At 44.5% G+C, this 24,098-nt stretch overlaps 1 protein-coding gene across 1 annotated transcript; it reads left to right on the top strand.

Annotated features, from left to right (window-relative positions):
- Positions 1-1,678: 1,678 nt before the first annotated feature.
- On the top strand, positions 1,679-23,658 carry GCKR (glucokinase regulator). Its single transcript, XM_049904154.1, has 19 exons — positions 1,679-1,738; positions 2,012-2,167; positions 2,331-2,399; positions 3,251-3,319; positions 3,659-3,732; positions 4,085-4,151; positions 4,336-4,389; positions 5,318-5,412; positions 8,152-8,257; positions 9,580-9,698; positions 10,834-10,932; positions 11,143-11,240; positions 11,605-11,681; positions 12,064-12,160; positions 12,347-12,444; positions 12,540-12,623; positions 19,250-19,399; positions 21,894-22,028; positions 23,488-23,658. Exons 1-19 carry the CDS (start codon positions 1,679-1,681, stop codon positions 23,656-23,658), a joined length of 1,878 nt encoding a protein of 625 aa, XP_049760111.1.
- The last annotated feature ends 440 nt before the right edge of the window (positions 23,659-24,098 follow it).

Below are 24,098 nucleotides of genomic sequence, written 5' to 3' on the forward strand. Positions count from 1 at the left end.
AGCCGGCAGGGGCGTGGGGGAGGGGCGCAGGTGCGAGGGTCTTCGGCACCTGGAAGAGCCCCTCCTTCCCCGGATGGAATTAGCCAGGTTGGGAGGAGAAATTCCATCTCCAGTGGAGGAGGGGGATAAGAGAGGAGGGAACAAAGTGATCCAGATAATTGTTTTAACAATCCTTTACTTGTAAGAGTGCGTCAGATTTTAAATTCCCTTCCCCATTCACAATCGGACACTGATTCCGTTCACTGTCTCATTCATTCTTCCAATTATTCAGCAAGTATTTATTGAGTGTCCCCTGTGTGTCTGGAGCCCTGGTGGCACAGTGGTTAAGAGCTACGGCTGCTAACCAAAAAAGGTCGGCAGTTCGAAACCACCAACCACTTCTTGGAAGCCCTACGGGGCAGTTCTACTCTGTCCTGTAAGGTCGCTATGAGTCGGAATCCACTCGAGGGTAACGGGTCCTGTGTGTTTGGCGTTATGTTAAGCGCTGGAGCAATTATTACAACTGCTGGGTTTCTAGGGGGGAAATTGACAATCAAAGACCTATGGTTCTTGTTTTAGCTCTGCCACTTCCTGGGTGGCTTTGGAGAAACTGGTTAACCTACATTTCAGAGTATCAGAAATTGGTTAACCTCCGCCTGTGTGTTAGAGCCTATGGAACTTCTCAGGGCTGTCGTCAGGATTAAATGAGACAAAACTGTGTGAATAAGTGATTATTACTCATTTGCACCAATTTGTTACTTCATTCATTCAATAAACATTTAATCCTTAAATTATTTCCTGCTTTGGCTGAGCATGGATCTGGGGTGAGAAGACCTGGGTGTGAGTTCCAATTTTGCCAGCTGTGTGATCTTAAGCAGCTCACTCAAATTCTCTGAGCCTGTTTCATCATCTGAATACTAAGGGTATCAATATCTACTTCTTAATGTTGATGTAGCCAGTGAGATACTATATGTGAAAAGTGCTTTTTGCTCAGTGTAAATAAATGTTGGTTAATGTTGTATTTAGGGCAGATACCTTGGTTTCTAATTCTCACTGCAGTATTTCTATTTCTGTACGATTTTTCCCCCTTGTAATATCCAGTTCAGTGTCTGCACACCTGGGGCTCTGAGCATCTGTTGCCTTCCTTTCTGAGAGGAGAGAGTGAAATGGGGCAAGCGGGTCAGGGCATGCCTGTGTGTTGAGCATGTGATCAAGCCGTGGCCCAGGCCTCTGATCTCTGCTGACCCTGGGGACCCTGATCTCTGGCCTCCTGAGGCATCCTGGTACCAGCGCGCTCTTGCCCAGGAATTCTCATTGTCCGGGGCCCGGGCCTGGGTGTGTTATCCTGCACATCGAGGCTCCAGGTCCCTCAGAGAGGGGGGCATTTTGTCTTGAAAGTCAAAAGTAATGAGCCTTGGGTCTTCCTCTTTAGGGGGCCAAAGCAGTGGCTGGGGAGTCAGGGTACATACAAAGAGGAACCCAAGAACTTCCCTAGGGCTGCCAGAGGGCTGAGGGTCTAGTAACCAGGAAAGGGTGCAGGCAGAGGTGCAGGGGGTGGTGCTCACAGAGGGCGGGGTACTTGGTTAATCATCACTGTGGCTCAGGCAAGGCCATGCCAGCTGCAAGCAGAGTTGGCGTGACCAGAAAGATTTGTGTGACTGAAGAGACAGGCAGGACAGTGTGGCCACATCGTGAAACCATGCCGGGCACAAAAGGGTTTCAACATGTGATTAAGACTCCGGAGCCTGGCAAATGGGAGGTGAGACCCCTTTTTCATGTTAGCTTTTTGCCCTGATTCCTAGAATCATTTTCCATCTGGAATTCCTGCCACCCCTGGGTTTCTGTACCCCCCTCCTTTCTCATCTTCTTTCCACAGTAGCCTGAATATCGAGGGCAAGCTAAATCCTTGGGCGGGGGGGCGGTGGTGGGAGTCCAAACACGGTGCCTGTTGCCACTACCCCTCCAGTTCAGCAGGCACGAGTGAGGCTTTGGTTTCCTACCCCTATCATGACCTCCCCTCCTTCCCTTCTAGTTGTCTGGGTATGAGGCAGCCCTACCAATCACAGAGAAGTCGAACCCACTGACCCAGGACCTGGACAAAGCAGATGCCCAGAAAATAGTTCAACTGCTGGGCCAATGTGATGCTGAGATCTTCCAAGAGGAAGGGCAAACCATGCCCACGTACCAGGTGACCCAGACACCATTCCCCGAATGTTGCAAATAAAGAGGTCAAGCCCAATCCTTGCTCTCTCAGATCATGGCCCCTGATTTTGGAAACCCTGAGAGCCCCAACCCCCCCAAATCCACTGTCCTTCTCTTCTTGACTTCTGACTCCTTCCTCTTCCCTACAGCGACTGTACAGCGAATCAATTCTGACCACCATGGTGCAAGTGGGTGGGAAAGTTCAGGAAGTGCTGAAGGTACTAGCCCTGTATCTGCTTCCTGCCTCAACTTTTCTTCTTCCCTCTACCTTTCTCTTTTCTTAGTCTCTATTTCTCACTTTTGTAAATCTCAGTCCTTCTTTCTCCCTTGTCACTTTATTGATAATAATAAAAAGAATGAGCAAATCTGTCTTAGAAGAAGTGCAACCAGAATGCTCCTTAGAAGCAAGGATGGAGAGACTTCTCTCACGTACTCTGGACATGTTGTCAGGAGCGATCAGTCCCTGGAGAAGACATCATGCTTGGTAAAGTAGAGAGTCAGCGAAAAAGAGGAAGACCCTCCACAAGATGGATTCACACAGTGGCTGCAACAATGCGCTCAAGCATAACAATTGTGAGGATGGCGCAGGACTGGGCAGTGTTTTGTTCTGTTGTACATAGGGTCACTATGAGTCAGAACCAACTCCATGGCACCTAACAACAACCACATCTGCATAATGCTTTAGAGTTTACAATTCATTTTCACACCCATGACTGTCACAACAACCTGCGAAAACAAAGACTTTGAATAGCTACAGTAATTTACCCAAATACACCCAGCTAAGAATTGCTGGGTAACGCTGCTTTTATTATTCATTTTTATTTAGGTGACAAAGCTGTTTTCAGTCCTTTCTGGAATAAGCAAGGGTTTGAATAAGTAGATAAGCCACAAATGGAAGTCAGACTGAAGTTTTTTCTCAAATATTCTTTCTGCTACCGCACTCTGCTTAGTGCTAACTTTTAGCTGTTCACTTTCACCCTGACGCCTGTTCTGTTACTGAGAAATAAAGAAAGGTGCTTCCCCCAGCCTGAGCCAAGCCCTGGCAACCTTGACATTTTTCCTTCCTCAGGACCCTGAGGGCGGTCTAGTGGTACTGAGCGGAGGGGGCACGTCTGGCCGAATGGCATTCCTCATGTCGGTGAGTTCTCAGACTCCCAGATTTCCTTTCTTCCCATTCTCAGGTGGCCCTCAGGACCATAAAGCTCATCATCACTGAGAGCCTAGGCAGTACCCTCACTAGACCTCTCACCATGGGGTCTCCTTTCTTCTGAGCCCTACCAGTCTATTATCAATGTCTCTACATCCCACTGGATTAATCACCTCAAAAACGGGGGCTGTAAATGTCAGATTCCAAGCAGTGCTGGGTTAAGCGCTGGCCTAAGAGAATTATACAGCCTCAACCATCTAGGAGTTAAAAATCCAGAACAATTTGTTCTTTCACTGTTTTTACCTCTTCACATTCTCTCCTCCCTGCCAGGTGTCCTTTAACCAGTTGATGAAAGGCCTAGGACAGAAACCTCTTTACACCTACCTCATTGCAGGGGGTGACAGGTAAGGCAAGTTGCCCTATAAATATTTTATTTGGCCTGAACAGTTCTTTTTAGAAATTGAATTTGAATGTCTTTGAACAGAGATTGTGTCAAGTTTGCCTTGGCCCCCCACCATTCATTCCTACTGCCTTACACTTGGCCCACTTCATATACTTATGCTGCCTGACTGGCAGCCCTTTTAAGTATTTCGGTTTTTCAGTCCTCCAGAACATGTACACAGTGTCCAGCAAACAGTGAGTGCTCAGTCAATGATAGATATCCCTTCATTCCCTTCTCTCAGTGCAGCCTGTCCTGGTAAACCATAGGCTTCTGCTCTCCATCCAGTGCCACTGACCTTGAGTCTGTTCTCTTAGGTCTGTGGTGGCCTCTAGGGAGGGAACGGAAGACAGTGCCTTGCATGGGATTGAGGAACTGAAGAAGGTCTGTGCTTTCCACTGACTCTCAACCAGAGACTTCTATCTGCTCCTCCATAAGGGGACATGAAAGCCCCAATAGTTCAGCGAAAGTCTGTCCCCTCCCTTGGTCCTGGTCCTGACATCCTCACACAGGTGTGCACCCTAGAGGCCTCCTCAATGGCACTGCCTCACCAGTCCTCCTCTCCTAGGTGGCTGCTGGGAAGAAGAGAGTGATCGTCATTGGCATTTCTGTGGGACTCTCTGTGAGTGTGAAGACAGGTTGAGTGTATCTATTTTATAGGTAGAAAAGGGGTGGGAATGGAATAGCATGGAAGATAGATTGATGGGGTGGGTGCCAGAAAACAGGAAGGGTTTGCACAAGGTATTTTGATTTTAGTCTCACTAATTTGGACCCAGTTGTGTGGATGTGGGAAAACAGGGAAGGGATCCCGTCACAGAATAACCGTGTATCAAGCCATTCAACAGCCAAGATAGATGGATTGGCCAGGGATCAGTAAACTATGCTGGCAGCCAATCTGACAAGCTACTTGTTTTGCAAATAAAGTTTTATTGGAACATAGGTATGCACATTTACTTGCATATTGTCTATGGCTGCTTTCACTACAATGGCAGGATTGAGTAGTTGCAACAGAAATCATAGAATCCACAAAGCCTAAAATATTTACCCCCTGGCCCTTTACAAAAAAAAAGGTGATCCTTTGTTACTTACAGTGTGATGCCTGCATAAGCAGCATCAGCAACACTGAGACTTGTGAGAATTGCAGAATCTTAGACCCTACACCAGACCTACTGAGTCTGAATCTGAATTCTAACCAGAGTCCCAGGTAGTTTGTTTGAGAAGCACTGGACTCCGTGACTCCAAGTTTCCTCTCAACTCTGTAGGTGAGACTAAGAGTTCACTGAGCAGAAGGTAGATTGCATCAGTACTAGATACGGAAGGAGGCATACAAGGAGTTCAAGGAGCTTATGATTTAGCTGAGTAGTTTTCAAACTTTACCATGCATATGATTTCCTTGGGGAGCATGTTAAAAATCTAGGTACCTGGGCCCTCTCCTTCAAATTCTGATTCAGCAGATCTTAACTGGACCTAGGAATCTGCATTTATAACAAGCATTCTGGACAACACTCAGAGTAACCTCTTTCATCATCCTATCCTCCCCCTACCACTAGGCTCCCTTCGTGGCAGGCCAAATGGACTACTGCATGGATAACCCTGCTGTCTTCTTGCCAGTCCTGGTGGGTTTCAACCCAGTGAGCATGGCCAGGTGAGCCTGCTGTAATGAAAAGCGGTGACTCATCTGACCACTGGGGGAGGCCAGGAGGAACAGCGTCAAAGTCTATGCAACCACAGAGGAGAGGGCACAGTGGACGTAGTCTTGTTCACCAAATCTGAGAACACTGAAGTAAATATGGGGTACCACTAAACATATGAGATTTTTTGGTTGGTTCTTTCACTTATTCATCCTCTCCTTGTTTCAGAAAGGATTGAAGGCAGTTTACAAAGGATACATAAAATATAGAATAGCATACATTCAAAACAGGGTGCAAAGAGGCAAGGAAAATAAGGGCAGAAGGATAAAATGAGGCCAGGAATAACATACACCATGAAGATCTGTTCTTTCATTTGGCGTGGGCCCCAAGCATCTTTTCAAAGAAGAGTTGTGGGTCCTGAGTAGCCCCCTACCCCTCCGTCCAGCTCCCTTATTTTAGTGCTCATTCTTATTCTTCCAGGTACCCCTAAGTCACCTCTGGCTATTCAAATCCCCTACCCTGTTCCCCTTCCCTAAGGTCCCTGAGCCACCGAATCACCTCCCTCTTACTCTTATTCCCTATTTAAATGGCCATTTTGTCTGATCTCAGAGAAGGTCAGTGTGTTAAACCAATAGTGCTCAGAAGTGGTTCCGTGGATGGGCTGCCTGGGGAGTGTTAAAAGAAATAAGGAAGAAAGTAGATTCCTAGCTCCACATCTAAGAGGTCTGATTTAGTAGATTTGGGGTAGGGCACTGGGATATCTTATTTTTTGAAAGCATCCCTGGTGATTCTGACATACACCGGGGTTTGGGCCACCTGATGAAGCTGAGGGCTTTCTGTCACTGGAGGTATTCCAGTGAAGGCTTGACGATTATTCAAAAACAGTTTTGTATATTTAGTGATGATTTTGGGGGCAAGCTGGGTTCTTTCTGAGCTACTTTTTTTTAACCCCCAGATTCTAGGTTTATAGTATAATTCGTACAAGGGTGTAAATGAGTCTAAGATATTCTGAATCCTGATTTTTTTTTTTGATGGAGGATTCTCCATTACCAAAATGGATTTGCTGCAGTGGATGCTAATTTCAGGCACTGTGACTAAGTGAAATGAGGAATTTCAAACAATGTAGGCATGGAGATCTTCCAGTTATTCCTTAAATCAGTGGCTCCCAAACTTGGCTGATCTTCGCAGTCATCTGGGAAGCTTTTTAAAAATATAGATTGTTGGACTCCTCTCCAGAACTACTGAATTTGAATCTCAGGGTGGGGGTGGTACCCAGAAATGGGTAATTAGTAAAACAAACAAACAAACAAAACAAACCTCCCCAGGTGGATTTGATCAGTGGCCAAGTTTGGGAATCTCGCTTTTAAAGCACACAATATGGACACTGTCTTCTCTTTGTTTATAAAGGGCTTAGGTCTCTAGGGAGTTTCAGAAGTAGTTTGAGGACAAATTACAGCAAACACTTTACATAATGCGTATGAAATATTTGAAACTTGTTTGCCCTATAGGTGAAAAAATATTTTTAAAAAAAGGTTAAAAAAGGGATGGGCTTTTGCAGGGATGGAGTGGTAAGGGAAGTTCGGGATGCCATGTACAAGTAGCTCTTTGAGGTAGTGCCACAGTGGGTGGTTCACAAGTCATCTTCTAGCAAGGTATTGAAGGGCAACTACAGAAGATGCTCGCTCTTTGAGATTCCATGTCTTATGCCTATCTTAGTTACCTAGTGCTGCTGTAACAGAAATACCACAAGTGGGTGGCTTTAGAGAACAGACATTTATTTTCTCACAGTTCTGGAGGCTAAAAGTCCAAATCAGGGTCTCAGCTGTGTTGATTCCTTCTGTGGCTTCTCTCCTAGTTTTTGGTGTCTGCCGGCAATCTTTGGTGTTCCTTTGTTTGTAGCCAGGTCCTCCTAGGGTGTCTGTCTCTCACCCTGCCCACCCCCCCCCCCCGCCACCCGCCTTGTGTTTCTGTGTCTATTCTGCTCTTTTTATAACTCAGAAGTGATTAGGTTTAGGATACACCCTACTCTGGAAGGACCTCATTAATATAACAGATGAAAACCCCACTGCCAAACAGAATGACATGCACAGGTACAGGAGCCAGGACTTCAATACATATTTGGGAGACACAATTCAATACATAACAGTACCTAGGCAGATAACAAGCCTGTAGCTCTCTTGCCTCATTAATACATTGTTTTGTTCCTGATTAATTCATTCAAGGTACGTTTGCCAGCTGTTAGGTGCTACATTTCCTACTTCACACTTGGCAGCTTGGTTCCCTCGTTAGGGACTGTTACCTCTTCCTCAGGTAGTGAGGGATTCACTACTTGGGGGGGATTTCCAGAATATAATTCCAGGAATGGGAGGGGCTTCTGATGGACTCTAAGGCTGAAAATAAGTTGGCAATTTTGAATTCGGATGACAGACATTCCCCCAGGGGACGGCAGAAGGTGTGGCTAGTGTCGCCCTGGCAGTGGGGCACCTGTGAGGATTGGGACACACAAAAAAATGTGCTGGTCTCAGGCTGGGTTTTAAACTTGAGCGCTTGGCTTTGTTCTGGGCTTAATCTGCTGAATGTTTTGTTAACCCTTCATCTTTGTGGCTCAGGGACAAGTGCTCCTGTGGGCCCTGTAAAGTTATTGACCTCAAACCCCAACCCCAATCTCGTCTTTGATCCTGACCTGCAGCTGAGATCCTTCCTTTAAGATCCTCACAGACAATCACTCACCTCTGTCTCTTTCTGGGCCCCAGAGATGACCCCATTGAAGACTGGAGTTCAACATTTCGCCAAGTAGCAGAGCGAATGAAGAAGCTGCAAGAGAAACAGGAAGCTTTTGTGCTTAATCCTGCAATTGGGGTAGGGTCTCTCTTCCCCTTTTCCCCTCTCTCCCCTACCTTTAGCACCTTGAGATTGCTTGCTACTTCCTTAGGGCCTCTGATTTTAGATTCTGTTATATCTTGTCGAAATTCTGAAGCACTGCATCAGCTAAAATATTGTAAATCAAATTCTATTTTCTCATTTACTTTTCACCTTAAGATGCTTTACCTTCATAACAACCTGCATCTCAAATCGGTAATCACTAAACCCTTAAATGCTGTAGGACAGTTTCTGTTTAAAAGGGCCTTTTTGCATCCGTGTTTGTAGAAAGTATTGCACAGAACAGTGAATTGCCTTATTTTGTCTTACAATATCTCTTTAATATGTCTGAATTTCAAATATGGGCTTTAAAAAATGGGATTCTGTTTCATTCTTCTGCCCTTTCTAATCCTCTTCCTTAGCCTCCAGTGCTCCATTCCTTTTCTTCTCCTCTGAATTGTGGATGAGTCTCACTAGCGTAATGAACCCTGGTTAAGAGCTTGGCTTGGTCGGCAATGTGAACCCACCCGCGGCTTCGGCAAGAAGAGAACTGGCGATCTGTTACTTAGAGGTTTCAGCCTAGAAAACCCTATGGGAAAGTTCTCTCTGTTATATATGGTTGTTATGCATCGAAATGGACTTGACAGCCCACAACAACAATATAACTCACTAGCAACACAACAATATAACTCAGTAGCATTATCTACCCTTATCTTAGCCAGGGGCCCTAGCCAAATCCCTGTCAGTGCTTCCCTGCCAGGGATGGAAATGTCCATGGCACTCTCCTTGATCTTCCTTGTGTGAGCTACCAAAGCAGAAATTCCATATTACACACCGGCTTCCTGTCTTTCCATCTTCAGATGCTCATCTCTCTTTCCTTCTCTCTGCAACTGTTCACTTTTAGTCTCCCTTTCTGAGTCACACCTTTTGTCAGTCTCTCTGTGTGTTACAGTGGCTGTTTCATTTATCTGTGCAGAGAATGTAACATGTGGTGTTTGGACTGACAAACTACCATAAAAAATGATGGTGGAGAAAGTGGGGAGAAAGTTCTCAGAAAGAAACCCACTCCCTGAAAAACATTGTCCCCAGCTAATAGGAGAGACTCAGTCACTGTGACTTTTTCCCGCAGAGGCCTGAATGCACCACAGAAATGACCAGGGGTGGCCCCTTTCCTTACTCTTCTTCTCTCAGCTAAGCTGTCACCCCAGCATTCTTCCTCATATTACACCGGGGACCATAGAGCATGCCCACTGGTCACTAACCAGTGGCCTTTTCATCCTCCTTCCTCTCCTAATCCCTCCCTGGTGTCCTTGCCTTCTCAGCCCGAGGGCCTCAGTGGTTCCTCACGTATGAAAGGTGGAAGTGCCACCAAGATCCTGCTGGAAACCCTGTTACTGGCAGCCCACAAGACTGTGAACCGGGGCATTGCAGCATCTCAGAGGTATGGAGGTTCTGGACAAAAGCAAGATCAGAGACAGGCAGGGGTTGGAAGGCAAGGGCCACACTGCATCCCATGCAGAGAGAAGGAGGGATAAAGTGGGTTCGGGCATGGCAGGTCCAGAGCTAAAGACTGGGCTGATGGTGGTAAGACAGTCTGGCCACTTCTCCCCTGGGAAAGGAACAGGCAGATGAACAGCGCTGTTCCCACCACAGGGCCAGAGTCTGGTTTGTTTCCAGTGGACCTGGATCCCTCAGGTCCCAGACCTAACCCCTGAGCCTGTCTAGGGCATCCAAAGCCAACCTAGTGTCTTAGTTACCTAGTGTTGCTGTAACAGAAATACCACGAGTGGGTGGTTTTAACTCACAGAAAATCATTTTCTCACAGTTTAAAAGGCTAGAAATCTGAATTCAGAGTACTAGATCTAGGGCAAAGCTTCCTCTCTCTGTCAGCTCTGGAAGAAGTCCTTGTCTTTTTACCTTCTGTTTCCTGATTCCTTGAAGATCTCCATGTGGCTTGGCATCAATCTTCCCCCATCTTTGCTTCCTAATTTGCTTGTTTAATCTCTTTTATATCTCGAAAGAGATTGATTTAAGACACATCCTACACTAATCCTGCCTCATTAACGTAACAAAGACAACCCATTCCCAGATGGGATTACATTAGCATTTACAACACATATTTTGGGGGGATACAATCCATAACACCTAGCTTCTGGGAGTTCTTTGATGTGGGGATGGTCCAGATCTTGCAGGGAAGAGCTCTGGGCCTATTCGCCTCCCCAGGGTCTCTAGCTCTAGTGCTAAATTAGCTTACAGAGTGCCCATTTACCTCAACGCTCAGATTTTGAGATCTGAGATCCCATCTCCCTGGACCCCATCCTCTTCCCAGTGCTCACCTGAGGTCCTTGTCCTTCTCTCTGCTCTTTCATTTTCTGCCCACTGAAGCCCTTTCTGCCCCTCCTGAAGGCAGTCTGGCCCCACTCTCAGGGCCTCCACTAGGGACCAATAGAACTTAGTTTTAAAGGAACTGTGCCTCCCTCCCTCCCTCCTTCCTTCCCTCCCTCCCTGAGGGAAGGTACTCAGGTTTTCTGAGGAGGCACTGGGCCCTCCCTGGGAGCTGGTGGCCTTTCTCCCAGATGCCTCCTGGAAATCTTGAGGACATTTGAGCGGGCTCATCAGGTGACCTACAGCCAAAGCCCCAAGATCGCAGCCCTGATGAAGCAAGCCAGCACCAGGTGTGTGGACATGTGTTTGGAGGGGGAACTTCCTGAGAACTGAGGAGATTTTTTGAGACATACCGATGCGCATGGTGTCTTTTGTCTGCATGCTGGAGGGTCCTGGTAGGCTTTTTTTTTTTTTTAAATCCCTGTGCATCTTTCTCTGATCTCTGACCTGTTTCCTCTGTGATCCTGCTTCTCATGTCCTGACCTCTGACCCATCCTCAGCCTGGAGAAGAAGGGCCGGGTGTGCCTGGTTGGCTGGCAGACCCTCGGCATCATCGCCATCATGGATGGAGTAGAGTGCATCCACACCTTTGGTGCCGGTGGGACCCCAGTCCAGCCTTTATTCCTGATTCCACCTGATCCCAACTGATTGGTTGACTATCCAAAATCTTCCCTTCTCCCAACACATGAGGGTTCCTCTTCAAATGTCCCTCCTCTCCTATCCAAATAAGCATTTCAGTCCAATGCTTATTTGGACCCAAACTCAGTCCTTGATCCCTAGGCTCCCACCCCTGTGCTTACTATGACCTCTTGTATGCATGGCTCCTCATCCCACTCCCCTCTTAAATTCACCGTATCCAGAAAAGCCTAAGTTTTTCTTCCCAGGTCCATTGCACTCCCCAAGCCTAGAAACTTCTTTTCCTCCAAAACCCATCATTCCCTCCCTGTCCTTAAACTTCCCAGATTACCAGGATGTCCGTGGCTTTCTCATTGGTGATCACAGTGAAATGTTTAACCAGAAGGCTGAGCTCATCAACCAGGTTGGAGGGGAATGGGACTTGTGAAGTTGTAAAGGTCACTGATGTGCAGAGGGTGGGAGAAAAGAGGAAGGTGCAGGGAAGTGGAGGAGTGCAATGGGATAGTTTAGAGAAGAGAATATGGGTTAGAGGTCGTGAGGGTTTGGGACAGCACATGGAGGGTGGAGAACACTGGACTCACCTCTAAAACCTGACTCTTGTCCAAGGTTTTTGTACTGACTTGCTGCACCATCTTGAGCAAAATACTTCCCCTCTTTGGACCTCAGTTTTATCATCTATAGATGAGAGGGCTGTGTATGAGATGTCCTCTAAGGTCATCCTCAGTCTGTAAGTCTACACACTAGGGTTTTTCATGGGAAGGACTTTCCATTTTCTTCTGTTTTAGGGTCCCAGGTTCTCCTTCTCCCAGGAGGACTTTCAGACTTCCGTCCTGCCATCCCTCACGGAAAATGACACTGTGATCTTCATTTTCACACTGGATGGTGAGAGGGAAGATGGAAGTGGTGGAGTGAGGGGATGGAGGCAGTAGGAGCTATCATTTTTCTCGGTCTTCGGATAGCTACTCAGAGAGAGGGACATAACCAGTGTCCTGATTGGCTTCAAGGGGAACAGGAAGAATAGTTAAACAGCTAGACTTTCAGCTCTCATACCCTCTACTTCTCTCCTAGACAACCTCACGGAGGTGCAGACACTGGCAGAGCAGGTAAAAGAGAAGACCACCAACATCCAGGCCTTGGCCCACAGTACTGTGGGGCAGTCCTTGCCGGTGAGGGTCCAACCTTGGGGAGGGGACCCTGGGGTGACAGTTACAGCAAGGCCTTTCTGGAGATGCCTCCCCTGTTCCTCTCTCTTTCTCTTCAGACCCTTCTGAAGAAGCTCTTTCCCTCCATCATTAGCATCACGTGGCCACTGCTCTTCTTTGAATATGAAGGGAACTTCATCCAGGTATTGGGAATGGAAAGGTCATATCTGTAGTCAGGGGCTATGAGGAGGGGGGAGTCGAGAAATTGGGAAACGAAGGCTGGAGGGTGGGCCCCCACAAAGCCAGCTGAGTAAGTTCTACATACACTGGTATGACCTCAACGGATTGATTGATTTACCTTACCTTAGATTACATCCATAGGTATAAGGGGTAGAATTCCACTTCATATTTTAGAGGGACACAATTCAACCCATAACACCGTCAGAGGTTTATAAACCAACAAAGCATGAAACCATTAGCTCCCCCGTCTTCAAAACATTGGGTAACATTGTCCTTTTTAATCTTTGCTAAATAGCAAGGCAAAAAAAACAAACAGAAAAAGGAATTTCAGTGTTGTTTTAATATATATTTCTTTAATTACTATGGAGATTGTCTACTTAAAAGTATATATTGTCCGTTTGATTTTTTGCCTTTCATGTACTGCTTCCTCATGTTTTTTGCCCATTCTTACTTTGGGTATTTACCTTTTTCTTACACTTTCATAAGAGAGGGTATATATGGGAAGGACAGTAGTTTTTTTCTTTCTTTTTTTTATGTCTCACTTCATCACAGCCACAGAGTGACCTTGTCTGTTATTTGATTTTCTGTGAGATTGTTTAGATTCAACAGGAAAATGTCACAGCTTAGATGTAACTATTATGCCAGTTCCTGGATGTCAAGGACTGCTTTTCTCTTTCTTGGTCTTTTGGCAAGGACAGATAAAGTCAGGCCATGATATTCAGATGTTACAGGTTATGTGAATCTAAGCTGTCATTTGATGTGACAATGGCTATGAAGTAGCATTTTAGACTATAGACAGGATACATCAGCCAACTGCAAGTAACAGAAACAAAATATTTATTAGTCCTCTTAACAGTGGTTAAGAGCTCGGCTGCTAATCCGAAGACTGGCAGCTCGAATCTACCAGGCACTCCTTGGAAACCCTATGGGGCAGTTCTACTCTGTCCTATAGGGTTAGTATGAATTGGAATTGACTCAGTGGCAACAGGTTGTTTTTTTTTTTTTTGGTGACAGGTCTTAAATCAGGGGGACCTATGTTATAAAACCTAGGTGATGAAAACATGTCAAGAACCCAGCTGGGTCTGTTTTAGAGATCCAGGTGACTTTTTTTCTCCCGCCTTTTAGCCTAATTGTAGACTGTTCTATTTGTCCTGTAATATTTGAATAGATGCAGCAATAAGTATTTACTATAAAACAAACTCTTCTTTGGCTGGCAAAGAGGAAATGAAGAGCTATGTGATTGTCCATGGTAACTCTAGCTAGTGAATTTAGAATACTTTGTTGGGCTTCCAGCGCAGAAGTGTCATTTATGACTCCTGCTAGGGTCAGAGAAAAGTTTTGGACTACCTTTTTCAGGTATGTTACATCTGCTGTGGGAACTGTAGCCTGCACAGTATGCATAAAGAAGGAGGCAGTTATCCTTCCTGGGAGTCCTCCCAAGTAGCTTGTGCTCACCTCATTTTAGAGGTTTATGGGATTATCCCCCCAGGAAAATATGGAGAGGTAGTGTCTTAGTTATCTAGTGCTGCTACAACAGAAATACCACAGGTGGATGGCTTTAACGAAGAGAAATTTGTTCTCCTACAGTCTAGGAGGCTAGAAGTCCAAATTCAGGGAGCCAGCTCCAGGGGAAGGCTTTCTCTCTCTGTTGGTTCTGGGGGAAGGTCCTTGTCATCAATCTCCCCCTGGTCTAGGAGCTTGTCAGTGCAGGGACCTTGGGTCCAAAGGACACGCTCTGTTCCTGCCACTACTTTCTTGGTGGTATGAGGTCCGCCTGTCTCTCTGCCCATGTCTTTCTTTTCTATCTCAAAAGAGATTGACTCAAGATACAACTTAATCTTGAAGATTTAATCCTGCCTCATTAACATAACTGCCTCTAATCCTGCCTCATTAACATCATAGAGATAGGGTTTACAACACATAGGAAAATCACATCAGATGACAAAATGGTGGACAAGAACAGAATACTGGGAATCATGGCCTGGCCAAGTTGAGACACATTTCTGAGGGAACACAATTCAATCCATAACAGGTAGTAGTTTTAAAAACCTGAAAAATCTATCAATTATTCCAAATACACAGGCTAAGTTAGTGGCAGGTAAGTGTAAACCTGATGTCTACGTTAAGTAGTATCCTAGTTGAGTACAGGCCGTATTGAGAGTAAAAGTATCATTTAGCGCACCAAGAATGAACTAAACTTTTGTCCCTCGAGGTAGGCATGCTCCTTGAGTGCAGTTAAATAGTTCCTGCAAAGCAGTTGGAGCGTCTTGGCATAGAACAAATATTACTTCCCATTCCCAAGGGCTGTTTATATATTTTTGATGTAGAGAAGTTTTATTTACATTTTTACATAGTCAAACCTATCAATCTTTCTAGTTTTTGTCTTTTATTCAATGCTGGTTATTCTCTTTCTAAATGTATTGAAACTATTGAAATAAGGAGTCATCCACTGAGACTTCTAAATCTCTCATTGTAGAAATATTTGTGATATAAAACCCTCCCACACTTTTATTTTGAAAATTTCAAACCTGCAGAAAAATTGCATGAATAGTACAATGAACACTCATAGGCTTTTCCTAGCTTCTTCAGTCATTGGCATCTGTTTAATCTTCCTCTTTCCTCCTGAATCGTTTGAAAGATAATTGGAGATGTCATGAGACTTCACACTAATTACTTCAGCATGTGTCTCCTAAGAACAAGGGCATTTTTCATAACTATGATATAATTATCACACCAGGAAAATGACAATACAGTACTATTATCTCGTATACAGGCCACATTCAAATTTCTTCAATTGTTCTAATATTGTTTTTATTTCCCAGATCCAGGATCCATTAAGGATCGTGCATTGCATTTAATCTAGAATAGTTTCTCAGCTTTTTTTTTTTTTTTTTAGTCTTTTATGACATTGATATTTTAGAAGTTTAGGCCAATGGTTTCCCAGAATGTGCCTCATTTTGAGTTTACCTATTTTTTCAGTGTATTCAGGTTACATTTTTTGGTAGGAGTGCTGTGAGGTTGTACACTCAGTATATCACATTAGAAAGCACTCATTATCAGTTTGTCCCTTTATTATGTTGATGATGATGCTAAGCATGATTATTGGGTTAGGATGGTGTCCATTAGATTTCTCCACATTCTATTCCTCAGCAATCGTTCACCCAATGGTTTTAGCATCCACTGATGATTCTTGGTTGAATCAATTACTACTATAACCAAAAAAACAACCCCAAAACCAAACCTGTTGCCATCAAGTCAATTCCAACTCATAGCGACCCTATAGGACAGAGCAGAACTGCCCCATAGGGCAATCTATTTACTCAGTTCCTCAGTCCTGCAATACTTATCAAAACAGTTCTGGAATTGCTACCTCAATACCACTGTCATCAACACACTTAGCAAGAAAAATTCAAGGTTTCTTTGCGCTTCTTTTTGTCCTTTAACCATGTCCCATTGAAGGTGTAGAGTCAGAGTTAAGTGGTCAAAAGTCACATGCATTAATTTTTATTATTTTTTAATCTCTGTGGTTATGTTATCAGTGTGATATACAGTTAGGTTTATAAGTACTTTTTTGGTTTTCATTGTAGTGTTTTTTCAGTTTTTAATTTAATTTTGTTTTAAATATGTGAAACATAACACGGTTTATATGTAAACATACAAAAAAATGTTAAAAAGAGACGTTCTATTTCCTTCCCTGTTTCTTCCATACCATTTCCATCCATCCCTGTATGTAACCAACTTCATTAGTTACTGGCTTATTCTCCTGGGTTTTTGTGTGTGTGCGCATATAGTGTGTGTATATATATATATATATATACATGCATGTGTGTGTAAAATTTGCCCTTCTTTCTTATACAAGAGGGAGCATACTATACGCTTTAGTGCCTTAATAAGATATCCTGAAAGTTGCTCCACTTCAGTTTATAGAGCTCGTCCTCATTATTTTTTATATTGTGTGTGTGTACACATTCATGTACAATCATTTACTCAGGCATTCTCCTATGGAGGGCATTTAGGTGGTTTCCTATGTCTTGCTGTTACCAATAATGATACAATCAGTGTTCTTTTTTTTTTTTTTTTTGTAATGTTGGCTGTGTATGTTTTGGGTAAATTCCTAGAACTATTAGAGTTGGGTCAAAGGGTAAATGTTTATGTCATTGTCAGATATTGCAAAATTTCTCTCCATGGAAGCTGTGCCATTTTGCTTCTCATACCGACAGTGTATGAGAATGTCGCTTCCCTATAGCCTCTCTGAAAGTATTGTCAAGCTTGTGAATTTTTGCCAATCTGATACATGAGAAATGCTATTTCTGTGCAGCTCTTGTTTGCATTTCTCTGATTATGGGTGACGTTGAGCATCTTTTCAAATGTTTAAGGGCCTTTAGTTTTTTTTCTTCTCTGTAAACTATGTGTTCATGTATTTGGTTCCTTTTTCTAATGGGTTTTTGGTCTTTTTGATCCCCTGATTTTGAGTTCTTTATAAATTAGAAATATTAGTCCTTTATTTGTGATATATATTGTAATCGTTTTTCAACTGGGTTTTAACCACATAAAAGTATTTGTCTTAGTTTTTCTGAGGTTGAACTTATCAGCCTTTCTTTTATTGCATCTAGACGTCGAGGCACAGAAGGTTTTTCCTCACACCCAGGTTGTAAAAGAATTCCACCCATGTTTTCTTCTAGTATTTATATGGTTTCGTTTTTTTTATATTTAGATATTTGATTAGGAGTTTATTTTGTGTATGGGTTGAGGTATGAATTCAGACCAATGGTCCCAATATAATTTTTTAAGTCCATCTTTTGCTGAGTGATTTGAGATGCTACCTGTATATTAAATACTCAACTGACCATGTGCATTGGTCTATTTCTTGACTTTCTACTCTGTTCCACTGGTCTGCCTATCTAGTGATGTACTGGTACCATGCTGTTTAATTATAAAGGCTTTATGGTATCTTTTAATATCCAATGGGGTTAGACCCCCACTTCATTGCTCTTCTTTTTGAGGATTTTCTTAGCTATACTTGGGGCTTATCTTTCCATATAAACTTTAAAATGAACGTGTCTAGCTCCAAATGATGTAAACTTTAAAATATGTTTGTGTTGATGATACCTCAAAAAACCCAAACCCACTGCCATTGAGTCCAACTCGTAGTGATCCTATAGGACAGAGTAGAACTGCTCCATACAGTTTCCAAGGAGCGCCTGGTGGATTTGAATTGCCGACCTTTTGGTTAGCAGCCATAGCTCTTAACGGCTAGGTCACCAGGGTTTCCGTATTGATGATAGTTAATGAAGTAAATGGCTAATGATGTTACCTGGTTTTAATGGATCTCTCTCCCCCAGGGCAGTCTATCATGTAGTCTATAGCATCAGTACTGCATACTAGCCAGCTGTTCTGATCATCTGATTTCTGTTCCTATACTTAGTGTTCTTGCAATTTGCTTGTTAAATATTTTCAATACACCTCCTGCCAGGGGTTAGTGTGACCAGTTATTACAACAGTTACAGAGTAAAGAGGTAGAAGTAGCAGTAGTTTTTTTCATTGACCTGGCTAGGGTCAAGTAATTAATACCTTCAACCTTTACTGAACTCCTGTTGCGCTTAAAGTGCTGTAACAGATGTTATAGGTGCCATACAGTGGGCAAGATACCACAGCCGAGAACAAGTGGGATTTACCATACTCGCTGTACCCTGAAGTTTAGTCATAGTGTTTTAGTTTTCAACATGCTTTCACATATATTATCTCATTCACCCAGGAGATGATTGTGGCAAAATAGGAAATGCTCTCATCATAGAATCAGAAGACCCGGATTTAGACCCTGATTCTGTACCTCTTTACCATATGACTTTAAACCCATTGCCATGGAGTTGATTCTGACTCATAGCAACCCTATGAGAGAGATTAAAGCTGCGCTACAGGGTTTCCAAGGCTGTAATCTTTATGGAAGCAAACTGCCGTATCTTACTCCTGTGGAGCAACTGGTTAGCAGCCGAGTGCTTAACCACTGTGCCACCAGAGTTTCTTCCATATAAGTTTAGCCAAGTTAATTTCCTTCTAAGCTTTAGTTTCCTCGGATGAAGAAATGCGGGTAGAAAGCCTATCCCACAGGGGTTATTATGAGGATTAAATTGAATTAGTTAATTTTTCAACCAAAATGTATTGATCAACAACCATGTGTCAACCATTGTCAAAAGGACTAGGCCTCTGGGTCAGAATAAGACACAATCTCTGCCTGTGAGTAGACTGTGGTTTAGTGGAAGGAATCTCAGGACTTCCACTCTTACCCTGTCTGGCACCCAGGGATCAAAAGGAAAATTTTGGCAAGAGCAAATTCCTATCATGAAAGGACTCAGAGAAAGCATCTGTCTACCAGGGGTCAAAACCACAAATATGTGAAACCACCAGATCTGCCTGGTACAGTCCTGGTTTAGGAATACTGTCTCAACATTAAACTCTGTGCTCGTCAAGGACATTATGTCTGCATTTTGGCGCTAGGTTTTCAGCCCCTAGATTCTGACTATAGGGTCATGTTCACCCTGCTGCTCTTACCTCCTCTACTTTCTGATATTTCCATATCTGTCCTGTCTAGAAGTTCCAGCATGAGCTAAGCACCAAGTGGGTGCTGAATACAGTGAGTACAGGGGCCCATGTGCTTCTCGGGAAGATCCTACAAAACCACATGCTGGACCTCCGCATTGGCAACTCCAAGCTCTTCTGGCGGGCCCTGGCCATGCTGCAGGTAGGGACAGGGAGGGTCGGGCAGGCTGGGCCTCAAAGCTGAGGCTGCAGTAGGGGGGCATTCTGCAGAGGTATAGGAGATGCATAGAGGTAAGAGCTGTTTTTTCTCTTGTGCCTCTCCTCCCTGTCCTATCAGGCTTGTCCTCCACTCTAAGGAAGTGAGTGTGTGTGTGTGCACATGGATGAGTATTTGGAAACTATTGAAAAGATTCTTTCAGTTACAAGTATGTGACAGAAACCCAGTTCAGACTGGGTTAAGCTAAAGAAGACAAATGATTAGCTCATGTAAATGAAAAGTCCGAGGGCAGCTATGTCCAGATATTCAAATGATGTACTCTGGAACCTTCAGCCCTTAGCTATGCTTTCTAGTTGTGCTCATTCTCAGCCAAGTTTTCTTCATTAGGTGACAAATTGGCCACCAGCCATGCCAGCCGAACATACCTATTTAGTGGAGCTTATCTGTCCTGTGACTCTCTCAGATGCCTGGGGGAGGGTTCTTATTGGTTTAGGTAACGTGCCCACCCCTGAACCAGTCGCTGTTCTTCACAGTAAGGAGGTTCTCTGCCCCGGACTAATTCTGGTGCTCTCCCTTCAAGATGGTGGTGGTTGAAGCAGGAGAGGTGAACCTCAATCAAACTGCATGGCCTGCAAATGGGGGAGCAATAGTTTCCCAGAGGAAAATCAATGAGGAATGAGTGTTGAGCAGATAGCACAACGGATGGCCATTGAAAGTAAGATCGCCAGTAAAAATACAGAACACCCAGTTAAAGCTGAATTTTAGATAAACAAGGAGTAATTTTTTAGTATAAGTTTATCCTATGAAATATTTAGGACAGGCTTATATTACCTTTTTTTTTGTTGTTTATCTGAAGTTCAAATTTACCTGGGTATCCTGTATTTTTATTTGCTAAATCTGGCAACCCTACAGAAAGGAATCAATCAATACACAACTAGTGAGTGCCACCAGCCCCAAAAACAAACCTGTCAAGTGAGTAAACTCAACAATCAACCCTGCCCCAAAACAAAACATTCTTTATACTGTCCTAGGTCCTGGGAGTGGGGTGAATGGGGGGACAAGGATTTGTATAGTCTAATCCTTGCCATCCCAGAGTGGACAATCTAGGAGGAAAGACAAAACCAACACTTGAAACAGAGAACAATTAAGTGTCAAACTGTACAGTCCTTACTAAAATTCAATAGAAGTACAAAGAAGGGAGGTTCAGTATGTGCTACAGCAAAAGGGACGGCTTCAGGGAAGTGGCGATGTTTGGGCTCGGCCTGGGGGTCATAGTGGAGGACAAAGGGACATTCCTGATAGGGCGTTAGCCAAGGTCCAGAAGGAAAACTAGGCGTGGCATATGGGGGGGCACGTGTCTGACTAGAGTGAAGAATCCTTTTACAGACTAGTGGGGAACTGTGGGAGAACAGGAACTGTCAAGGCTGGAAGCCAGACAGGAATTTAGACTTGCCAAATGTAGCTAGACCTGTGCTGTCCGAAACAGTGGTCACACCTGAAATGCGGCTACTGCGACTGAGGAACTGGATTTTAATTTTATTTAAAAACTGAAGGAGTGTACAATTTTTTTTTTTTTCATTAAATCCAATTTTGTTGTTCTGGTAGGACTACATTTCACTTTAGCTTTGCAAATTCAGCGTCTGAACTGTGCCAGATTTCAGACTTAGCACGAAAATGTAGAATACCTCATTAATATTTTAAAATGTTATTTACATGTTGAAATGATATTTTGAATCTATATTAGGTTAAATAAAATATATATTTAAAATTAATTTCACCTGTTTCTTTTTATTTATTTTATTTTCGCTTTCTATGAGAAAATTTAAAATGATATATGTGGCTCGAATTAAATTCCTATTGGACAGTGCTAAGCAAGACAGAGGAAGAGCTAGGTAGTGACGAAATGGAGGCAGTGTTTGCAGATGAACAGGCTTGACAGCAATGTGCATGATGGATTTAGTTAGGGAGGAAGCTAAACCAAAACACCCATTGCCATCGAGTTGGTTCCAACTCATAGCGACCATATAGGTAGTAGAACTGCCCCACAGGATTTCCAAGGATCACCTGGTGGATTCAAACTGCAGACCTTTTGAATAGCAGCTGAGCTCTCAGCCACTGCACCATCAGGGGTCCAGGGAGGAAACTAAACCAAAAAAACCAAACCCAGTGCTGTTGAGTCAATTCCGACTCATGGCGACCTATAGGGAGTAAATTCAGTTTAAGGTTGCCACCCTGTGGTAGGTGGGGCATGGTCAAAAATTTGACCAAGTTTTTAACCCAGCCAATCAAGGCCCGCCATCAACTCCTTTAGCTCAATCTTTCTTTACACCTGGGGATTGTGAGTTTGGGATTGCCTATGGAGACAAATTCTCTACAGCCAGACTTCAGGATCCCATTCTCCTGTCTTTCTCCTCCCTTGGTCTGTTCTCAAATTCCCTGGCCTACTAGCCCAACACTGACTGGATCACTTCTTTTACAGCGGTTCTCTGGACAGCCCAAGGCTCGATGCTTCGAGAGCCTCCTCCAAGTGATCCACTTTCCTCAGCCACTGTCGGATGATATTCGGGCTGCACCCATCTCCTCTCACATTCAGGTTGCACATGAGAAAGAACAGGTATCCTGCCTAAATGAATAATTTCTAAGGATCAGCACATAGCTGGTTCCAAGAGGTGGAGGTTAAAGATGCCCCAAATGTCTGACTTTTCCAAACTGCTGTACTATTCCATCATCTCTAACACCAACTATTCCCCCTCCTCTCAGTACTCTACCTCTGATCTTTGGGTTCCATAATTCACTGCAACATCCCACAGAACTCATGAACCATACTTAGAGTTAAGTGGTTTATTAGGAAAATAACACATTACAATTCAGGATCAGGAATGCCTCAGGATACTGTTCCTGGGTCAGGACAGCTTTTTGGTCATGTCCACATGCAGGCCTCTCTCTGGCCCTTATCCTCTCGCCCCTCAACCCCTCAGCCCGGGCTCTGCCTTGCTCAAGCAAGTGTTGCAAAGCTCTATAGCTCTGTTGATAAGTGCCCGGAGGCACCCAACTCCACCAGGAAGCCTCCTGCCCAAACGCACTCAGCTCTTTTGCTCTGTGGGTTGGCATGCCCACTGTACCCACCTTGCTCCATGGGCTGGGAAGCCCACTGTGTCATCTTGTGCTGGTCTCCTGGTTTTGCCACCACCATTTCTCTGCTGCTGCTTCTCACTGTCTCACACTGTCTCAGATGTTACAGCTGTCTCTCTGTCTCCTGGTTCCAGGAGGTTCTTAGTGGAGGGACCCTGGGTCAAAAGATGTGTTCAGTTACCATCTCTTGTTCTTGGTGGTAGTGAGGTCCCCCCTGCCTTGGAATTGGCTCTCTTAAAGCTTAGCAGGATGGCAAAACTGACCAATACCCTTGTTAGGGTTCCACATAGCTTATTTGCATGGTCCCACCCCCTCAGGGTTCCATGCACCATATTTGCATTGTTAGCAAGCTGTCCAATCCCTTGGTGGGCCACACGCACCTTATTTGCATACTTCTACCCAATCCCCATGTGGGAGTTATAAGACCATGCATGGCTAAAAAGGCCATATTAAGCAATTCACTGTACCACACTGCCCACATCAACAAACACTTATTGAGTACTTCCAATGTACCAAGAACTTTGCTTGGCACTGGGTTTACAAAGCTTAGAGACACTCTGTCCTCTTACAGGGAGTTCCCATTCAGGGGGAGACATGGTTTGACGAGTGAGTAGAGCCACAGAGGTGTGAATAAGAATCTACAGGGGCACAGAGATGGTGTTTTCAGTTCTGTCTGGGGTTAGAGTCAGGGAAGAGAGGGAGAAGAATTCTTTGAGCTGGGTCTTGAAGGATGAATAGGAGTTTTCTGGGGCAGCAGGAAGACTTCTCTGTGCTCTTGACCCACGTCATTACCACGTTTTGGTCTTGATAAACTCCCTCCTATTCTTGTGTTCCACCTGTTAGCTTCTGACTACCACACCGAAAGCTCTTACTTCTCCTGGGATCTTCCTCAGATGAGCTCGCTTTCTGACGCTTTAGTTCACCCTGCCTATTTCCCACAGGTGATCCCCATAGCATTGCTGAGCCTCCTGTTCCGGTGCTCAATCCCTGAGGCTCAGGCACACCTGGCTACAGCTCCCTCCGTCTGCGAGGCTGTCAGGAGTGCCCTCACTGGGCCAGGTTGGAAACGCAGTGCGGACCCCCTTGAGACCCTAGAGCCTGTGCTGCAGTGAACCTTCACTTCTGGGCATGTGGAGAGGGCCTACCCCAGCCCAGCTCATCTCATGGGGGCCTGGGATGCCAGCAGTACAAGTGATGGGAGAGAAAGGCCCAGTCTCCAGGGGCATCAGCAGCCCAGGGTGGGGAGGAAGATTCTATCTTGCCCCTGGTCCAGGGGTCTCCACGTTTCCTGGCTTATTCTGATTTCAGAAATAAAATGAAACAGCTTGTTTTGGAAAGTTACCTTCCCAAACCGGGGTTAGTAGATCAGAGGTGGGACAGCATGGGATGGCATGGTGTGGTCTCAACGGCAGGTTTTTTTCTTTGCTTCTTACACACTAACCCCACTGACCCAAACCTTCATGCTTGGCTCAACATCTCTGTATCCGCCAACTCCAACACACATGCACAGCCCCACACAGACTCACAGTAGCAAGGAGAAATGGGAGTTTAG

This window comes from Elephas maximus, chromosome 12 (genome assembly GCF_024166365.1).
Source record: "Elephas maximus indicus isolate mEleMax1 chromosome 12, mEleMax1 primary haplotype, whole genome shotgun sequence".
Classification (NCBI taxonomy): domain Eukaryota; kingdom Metazoa; phylum Chordata; class Mammalia; order Proboscidea; family Elephantidae; genus Elephas; species Elephas maximus.